This window comes from Oryx dammah, unplaced genomic scaffold (assembly GCF_014754425.2).
Source record: "Oryx dammah isolate SB20612 unplaced genomic scaffold, SCBI_Odam_1.1 HiC_scaffold_16, whole genome shotgun sequence".
NCBI classification, from domain to species: domain Eukaryota; kingdom Metazoa; phylum Chordata; class Mammalia; order Artiodactyla; family Bovidae; genus Oryx; species Oryx dammah.
In genome coordinates, this window is record NW_024070200.1 from 24,505,751 (window position 1) to 24,513,409 (window position 7,659).

At 43.7% G+C, this 7,659-nt stretch overlaps 1 protein-coding gene and 1 non-coding gene across 2 annotated transcripts in view; one reads left to right on the plus strand and one right to left on the minus strand.

The window, feature by feature from the left end:
* Positions 1–2,419, plus strand: part of SNX6 (sorting nexin 6) — a 48,189-nt gene extending 45,770 nt beyond the window's left edge. The window contains exon 14 of the mRNA XM_040256772.1: positions 740–2,419. Coding sequence (XP_040112706.1) covers positions 740–793 — 54 coding nt within the window. The 3' untranslated portion in view covers positions 794–2,419. The remainder of the gene's footprint in view (positions 1–739) is intronic.
* A 1,703-nt stretch (positions 2,420–4,122) lies between these two features.
* LOC120875707 lies at positions 4,123–4,287 on the minus strand. The gene has a single exon (XR_005724019.1). It is a non-coding gene; the product is annotated as a U1 spliceosomal RNA (small nuclear RNA).
* Between the last annotated feature and the right edge of the window lie 3,372 nt (positions 4,288–7,659).

Consider the following 7,659-nt stretch of genomic DNA (forward strand, 5'->3'; position numbering starts at 1 on the left):
TTGAAATGTGGAAAATGCACCTGAGGGACTGAGTTTTTATTTGATTTTAATTAACAGAAATTTTAATTATGCAGCTGTACATAGCTAATGGCTACAGTATTGGCATTTTAAGTCTCCTAATAGCATCCATTCATGTTTTTTGCCTGAGTCAGTTAATTTGTGATGATTGCAAAATGGTCATTTTCTAATTCCATCTTATACATTTTAGTTGACTTTCTAAGGAGAAGGATTTCCTTGACTCCTGTTCATATATTACTGTAACATAAATATACTTAAATTTACTTTTGTATGTTCCTAAATTTGGATGCCAGTTCACGTTTTATAAATGAGCATTTAGGTATGACTTCTGTAGAATACTTCTGTGTGATATTACTAGTTTTATAAAACTGCTATAAGTCTAAGCTAATGTATATTTTAATAGCTAAAGAATAAGAACCTACCTTACCATCAGAACATGCTCAGTAGTTTAATCTGTATACAAAGGGCATATTTTATAACCCTCACTAGAGCCTGCCAAATATTATTAGTCTAGATAGAAACTTACTGAAGCATCTAGTACATGGAAAATATTATTGTGCATGGAACAGATTCTGTAATTTTATGTCTTTAAAGCTTTATTTCTACATAATGACTGTTTTCACAATTCTGGTATCTTAATGTGATTTCTAATGCCATGTGTTTTCAGTAAGACTCTTTCACACTATTTGAACCTCACTGTTGCTGTTCCCTTCCTTTGCAGGGTAATCTACAGTTGCTGCAGAACTGCCTGGCAGTGCTCAATGGAGACACATAAGCCACACTGTTGCCTTCCAGTTAAAAAGGGCTGCCTTCCTTCAGATTTTATTTTTTCTTAATGATGTTAGGCATTTACTGCTCACTGGAAACGAAAGAAACAGCTGACAGAGTGCATCTCCTCTCCTTTTTCTGAAAAATAATGGGTCAGTGCCACCCATGGGTCTGCGGGCTGCGTGGTGGCACCTGCACCCTGGACAATTGCCCATCATCGCACCCTCCTCCTCTTCAGAAGTCCAAAGTTCTGTCTTTTTTAAGTAGCCTCTATAACTGTTTATTTTATGAATAGTATTCCTTTTGGCTGCCAATCTTATTTACCTTTAAATAATTTCTGAAGTTTAACCCTTTCAAAAATACAAAGATAAGGATTGCCATTACCTTTTTTTCCTTTTTTTTAAAAAATTTTGTTAAAAAAAAAAAATTATACACCCCCATAGTTCACTCTTGTATCCTGGTAAAGCATCTTAATCAGACTTATTTTAATTAATGAACATTTCTTAGAAGTTTTGGGACAGGCTTTATGTACTCTTTATAAGTATGATTTCTGAAGAAAAGCAAATGCATTAGTATGTTTGCCTTAAACTTGTAGACTAAACCAACTATTGTCAAATAAACAGTGATAACAGTGATAGTTTTTAACTCTGTGGTCATTGTATCACTCTAAAATTTGGAGTAGCTATAATCTACTCCTGTACTATGCTTTTACAGTGCAGGTCTTAGCTTTTCTTTACTTCTTTTAAAATGGCATATGGAACCAAGTTCACCGCTGTACAAAAGAATGAACTGCTTCTCTGGGTGCTTTGAGCACTTCTTGTAAGATGGAATTGGACAGAGACAGGTTAGAGACCGCTGTTTCTAAAACTGGAACAGAGACTCTGGTCTGTTATAATTTCCAGGATTCCACCTCTAGCTCAGCCAACTAACCATGAGACATATGCCAGAGTATAGATTGGTATGTAGAGAGAAACAGGCCTGCTATAGGGAATAGCACTTGTCAGTGGGGAAAAGTTGGAATATTTGGAATAAAAGTTAGGGTACAAAGTTAAGGTAATGTCAGTAGCTACTTTACAAATATTATTGACCTTTCTAATGTGAATGACCATTATGTTATTCCTAGTTTAAAATTAGCTTGAGTGGTTGGATTTTTCCATTCTAAGTTGTCTCCCATGTAGAAACCACAGGCATTTGGGTTGGTCACTCCTCCGGTGTGTTCCTAATTGTTTTTGCAAACCATTCTGAAGACCGCCTGCCTGGGTCTCAGGGCTAGTTACTCCGGTTCCAGACTTCTCTGCTGCTTGTCTCTTGCCTCACTGGTGTGCTGCTCAATGTTTCTCTCTTACTGTTGTTCCTCAGTGTGTTTGAATTGCCCATGTTTGTGTTGGCTGAGAGATTGTGTTTTGTCCTCCATGTCCCCTTCACTGGTGAAGAATATGCCCCTGTGATGCCCACCCGTGGGTGAACGTGGGGTGGAGGGCCCCAGCCTCTGGATTCAGGGGCAGTCCCTTGTGGCCTCAGACCACAGGGTTCACTTGAGCTATTTGCCTGTTTCTCCACCATGAAGGATATACTGACCTACCTCACAGGGGTGTTGTGAGGATTAATAAATGTTGGTACAGTGCTTTGGAAATGTGAAGATGCTGTGTCAGTGCTAAAAAATAGCAAGTTCACAATTTTCTACACAGCCATCAACTAATCTGTTTCTACCAAGGTGGCCTTTTTCTAGGAAGGGAGTACAGTGGAAAGTACATCCCCTGACCTTTTGGTTTACATTTTAGAATGCTTGACGGAATGGGGTAAACTGGAGGTGACGATTATGGGTGTGGGGAGGTAAGGCCTGCTTAATAAATACATGTATAAATGAGTTAATTACTATCCAAGGGTCTTGGGAAAGAATGTGTGTTACTCATTTGAAGTCATATGGCAAAAATTTACTTTGTACCTCCAGAACAATTGAAACATTTATGCTGGTGCTGCTAAGTCGCTTCAGTTGTGTCCAACTCTGTGTGACCCCAGAGACGGCAGCCCACCAGGCTCCCCCGTCCCTGGGATTCTCCAGGCAAGAACACTGGAGTGGGTTGCCATTTCCTTCTAGACCCTGTTAAAAATAGCCCACCCTGGATTCACTGCTATCGATTGAGTTGCCGCATTCATAAAGCTTTAGTATGGCAAAGGTGCGAGAGGAAGACACCTAGTGGCAGAGACAGGACAGCAATGGAAAAAAATGGTTTCCCTCAGGAGATGCTTTATGCTTTGAGAGGAAGAGGAGCAATCTGGTCTGTGGAAACAGCTTGGGGAGTCATTGTTGGTTGCACTGGGAACCAAGGATGTGAGGGATTAGGAGTTGATGTGGTGAGCAAGCAGAGTGACAGGAGAGGAAATCGGTGAAAAAGGTGAGGCAAGCCTGCCTGAAGCCAGTGAGGCTCCAACTGGATGACAGTTTTTTTCAGTGGGCGCATAGTGTAAAAGGAAAGCTATCAAAAAATTGATTTTTCACTGCTTATGGGTACAGGTATGCAGATGACACGACCCTTATGGCAGAAAATGAAGAACTAAGTAAGCCTCTTGAAAAGCGTAAAAATGCTGGCTTAAAACAATATTCAAAAAACAAAAGATCATGACATCTGGTCCCATCCTTTCATGGCAGATAGATGGGGGGTGGGGGGTGGGGATGAAAACAGTGACTAATTTCTTGGACTCCAAAATTCTGTGGTTGGTGACTGCAGCCATGAAATTAAAAGATGCATGCTCCTTGAAGAAAAGCTATGACAAAGCTAAACAGCATAATAAAAAAGCAGAGACATCACTTTGCTTACAAACGTCCACATAGAAAACTATGGTTTTTCCAGTCACGTACAGATGTGAGAAGTGGACCATAAAGAAGGCTGAGGTGTGGGAGGTGCTGGAGAAGACTCGAGAGTCCCTTGGACAGCAACGAAATCAATCAGTCCTGCAGGAAACCAACCCTGAATGTTCACTGGAAAGACTGATGCTAAAGTTGAAGCTCCAATATTTTGGCTACCATTGGAAAAGACCCTGATGCTGGGAAAGACAGAGCAAGAGAAGAAGGGGGCAACAGAAGATGAGATGGCTGGATGACATCATTGACTCAATGGACATGAGTTTGAGCAAACTTCGATAGCATGGTGCAGTTCATGGGGTGACAAAAAACCCGCAGGACTGAGGCACTGAGCAACAATAGCTAACAACAAGCTTATAGCAGAAAACAAAAATGACAAAAGAGCATCGCTACAAATCCCTTTGGGTATAAAACATTGAAACAACATACTCCAGACACCAAATAAGTCCCTTTTAATCTGTATTCACAATTACCAGGGAAAAGGGAGAACACAGTCCCCTATTACCCTAAACTATGCAGTCGAGCTTCCCACATTTGGGGAAGTCACAGGGGTCAGCACACGCAAAGTGCAATGAATAAGCCTCGCCCTGGGAAAAACCACTTTCGTGATTATGGTATTTCCCCTTCCAGGTACGTATGAGTTTCCGCCCACGCACCGCCCAGCACACTCGCGCTTGCTCCATTCTCAGGCACGGTCACTTCCTCAGCCGACTGCACACTCTAGGCCCCCAGCCTCTGCACGCCTGTCGTCGTGGCCTCGCTCAGCCTTAGACCAACCCCAGGAGCCTCCGCGTGTCCACACGCAGGACGCGCAGACCCAGGTGAAGTGGGACCAGCAACCTCCGCGCGCCTGCTCATCTACATATGCCACGCCCCTGCGTGGGTGTCTCCGGCGTCCTTTGCTTCACCTTGGGGACCGCGGAGCCTACTCACCCCACCCGAGACGCGCCGATATCTCTAGTGGAGGGGGGGCATGGCGCGTGGCGACAAGTTGGGACCTGCAGAGGGGACCAGGGAAGACGAGCTCTCGGCGTTCGGCGGCCCGCAGTTGAGGCGGTGGGTGGGTGGGTCCCGGCTTGGGTCTGGTTTCACTTTTCTTTTACTGAAATTGACACGCAACAGAATGTCAATCGGACGTTAAATAGTAAGAGCAGAGTTTCGTCATAAACTTAGCATGAAATTTAGTCCTCGTCCATGATCTTTCTTTCTGATTATGTAGTAATCTAATCTTGCAACAGCGAAAGAAAAACAAGACTATCAGGGCAAAGCGTCCCTGTAAGGGGTAGATGTGTATGGGCTGGGTAAGGTGTTGGTCCCTGAAAATCAAATGCACGCAAATATCACGTTTTAGTCTTGAAGGACTAGGCTGCCCTTTCAACTGCCAGATTTGTCTTTTCCTCTTCCGTATATGAAGATTATTTCTCGGAATCAAGTGGCTCCTCCTCAAACGTGAGCAAAACGACTGAACGAACTGTTGTGCGATCAGGAGGCGAGAAGCATGACTGGAGATTTTAAGATTAGGGAAGGCTTCCTGAGGTCCTGACTGCTCAAAGATCCTAGAACACGTGTTATAGCACCCTTTTTTTCTTTTTCTTTTTTTTGCCGCGATGTCTGGTGGGGGCAATGCTAGTTCCCGCAACAGGGATGGAATCGCGCGCCCGCGCCGCCCTGCAGTGGAAGTATGGAGTCTTGACCACTAGCCCACCTGGGAAGTCCCAAGCACCCTTTTTGATTATTGGTTGTCTCAGGAAGTTTTCTTTCTTAGTGAATATTTCCTAAAAATAGAGGATTTTCTTATCTAACCCCAGTGTTTCTTGATAAAAATCAAGAAATCAACATTGATACGTTATTTATTCTATAGACATTATTCCATTTTCTCAATTCTCCCAGTAATCCCTTATAACAAAGGGAAATTCAGAATCACGTGTTACATTATGTATCCTGACTTTTTAACCTACTTTAATCTGATATAACTCCCAGCCCTGTCTTTTATTTCATTATGCAGGCATTTTTGAAAATTACAGGCCAGTTATTATTGTGTAGAATATCCTTTGATTTTTAAATTGTCCTGTATGTCCTCATAATTACATTCAAGTATGTATTTTTTTGACAGGTAGACAACATAAATGATAATGTATTTACAGGTTGAATTATGTCTGTGTCCTGCCCCACCCCACCCTCCAACCAGGAAAAAAAGCAACACACCTCGATATCCTAATCCCTGGTGCCTATGAACACGATCTTATTTGGAAATAGAATCTTTGTATATATAATTAAGGTAAGGTCAGTAAGTCAGTCCAGTCACTCAGTCGTGTCCAACTCTTTGTAACCCCATGGACTGCAGCAGGCCAGGCTTCCTTGTCCATCACCAACTCCCAGAGCTTGCTCAAACTCATGTCCATCGAATTGGTGATGCCATCCAACCATCTCAGCCTCTGTTGTCCCCTTCTCCTCCTGCCTTCAATCTTGCCCATGTCTTTTCTAATGAGTCAGTTCTTCAAATCAAGTGGCCAAAGTATTGGAGTTTCAGCTTCAGCATCAGTCCTTCCAATGAATATTCAGAACTGATTTCCTTTAGGATTAACTGGTTTGATCTCCTTGCAGTCCAAGGGACTCTCAAGAGTTTTCTCCAACACCACAGTTCAAAAGCATCAATTCTTTGGCCCTCAGCTTTCTTTCAGTAAAAGGTCAGTAAAGTGGGCCCTAATCCAGTAAGAATATTGCCCTTATAAGAGGAAAATGCTGTGTAAGGATAGAGATATATAATGCCATGTAATGACAAAGGACAGATTGCAGTGGTCTTGTAGCGGTGGTCTTGCAGTGACTTGTAACGCACGTCATGGATTGACTGTCACCTCTAGAAGCTAGGAAGAAGCAAGGACAGAATCTACCCAGAATCTCAGAGGGAGCATGGTCCTGCTGACACCTTGATTTTGGATTTCTAACTTCCGTAACTGTGAAAGAATAAATTTATGCTGTTTCAAACCACCCAGATTGTGGTATGTGAAGCCAGTTTGTTCAGTTATTGATGGTGCTAACATTCATTATTTGGTTAGGGTGGTGTAACAGTCATCTACTACTGTGTGACAGATTACTGTAAAACTTAGCAATTTAAAATAGTAACCATGTGGGTGACTTCCCTGGTCCCATGGTTAAAAATTGCAGAGAAACTAAGCCTAGGCAATGATCACTAAGACCTGAATCAGGCAAATAAATAAAGTGATTATTTAAAAAATAGCACCATGTTATTTGCCCACCATCCTTTGGGTTATCAATTGCAGTTGGGCTCAGCTGGGCAGTTCTGTGGCATTGATGTAGGCTCACTTATACAGCTGCAGTCAGCTTGTCGGACAGTTGGGGCAGGTTGGTCTAAGGGCCTCAGCAGACATATTTCATCTTCACTCCCATAATTCATCCTCCAATAGGCTAAGTCAGTCTTCTCATGGTGGTATCAGGACAGCAAATAAGAGCAAGTCCTGATGAGCACCTACTTTTCAGTCTCCTGTTTCCATCACATTTATTAATGTTCCATTAGCAGTGGTTCCAAAGATCTCCGGGTGGTAGCTCTGCCCCACAAATAGATTAAGATGGTTAGGAAGGTTTTCTGTTTCCCTGAGACTGCACCTGCAGAGACCATATAAAAGGCAGGGTCGGAGAGACAGAGGTTGGGAGGTTGAAAGGCTGTGACTGGGAGAAACAGAGACTGTGACCTGCCTTAGGGGGCAGAGCTGGGGGCTGAGCCGGCATTGAGGGGGTTTCAGGAAGGGTGCCCCGCTGTCCCTGACTCTGTGATGGCCTGGGTGCTTGTCGGCCTCGCTCCAGGGCTTTTGGAGCGCAGCTGCCGTTTGGTGGGCCTGGGCGGGAGTGGGGGAAGGGTGGGGGTGGGAAAGCGAATAAAAGCGGACAGGGGGCGCCCCGGGGCCGAAGCTGCTGCGCTGTGAGCCTTTGTGTGGCCTACGGACTGGAGACGGCGCAGGCGAGACCCCAGGCCGCGGCCAACGCGGGGCTGT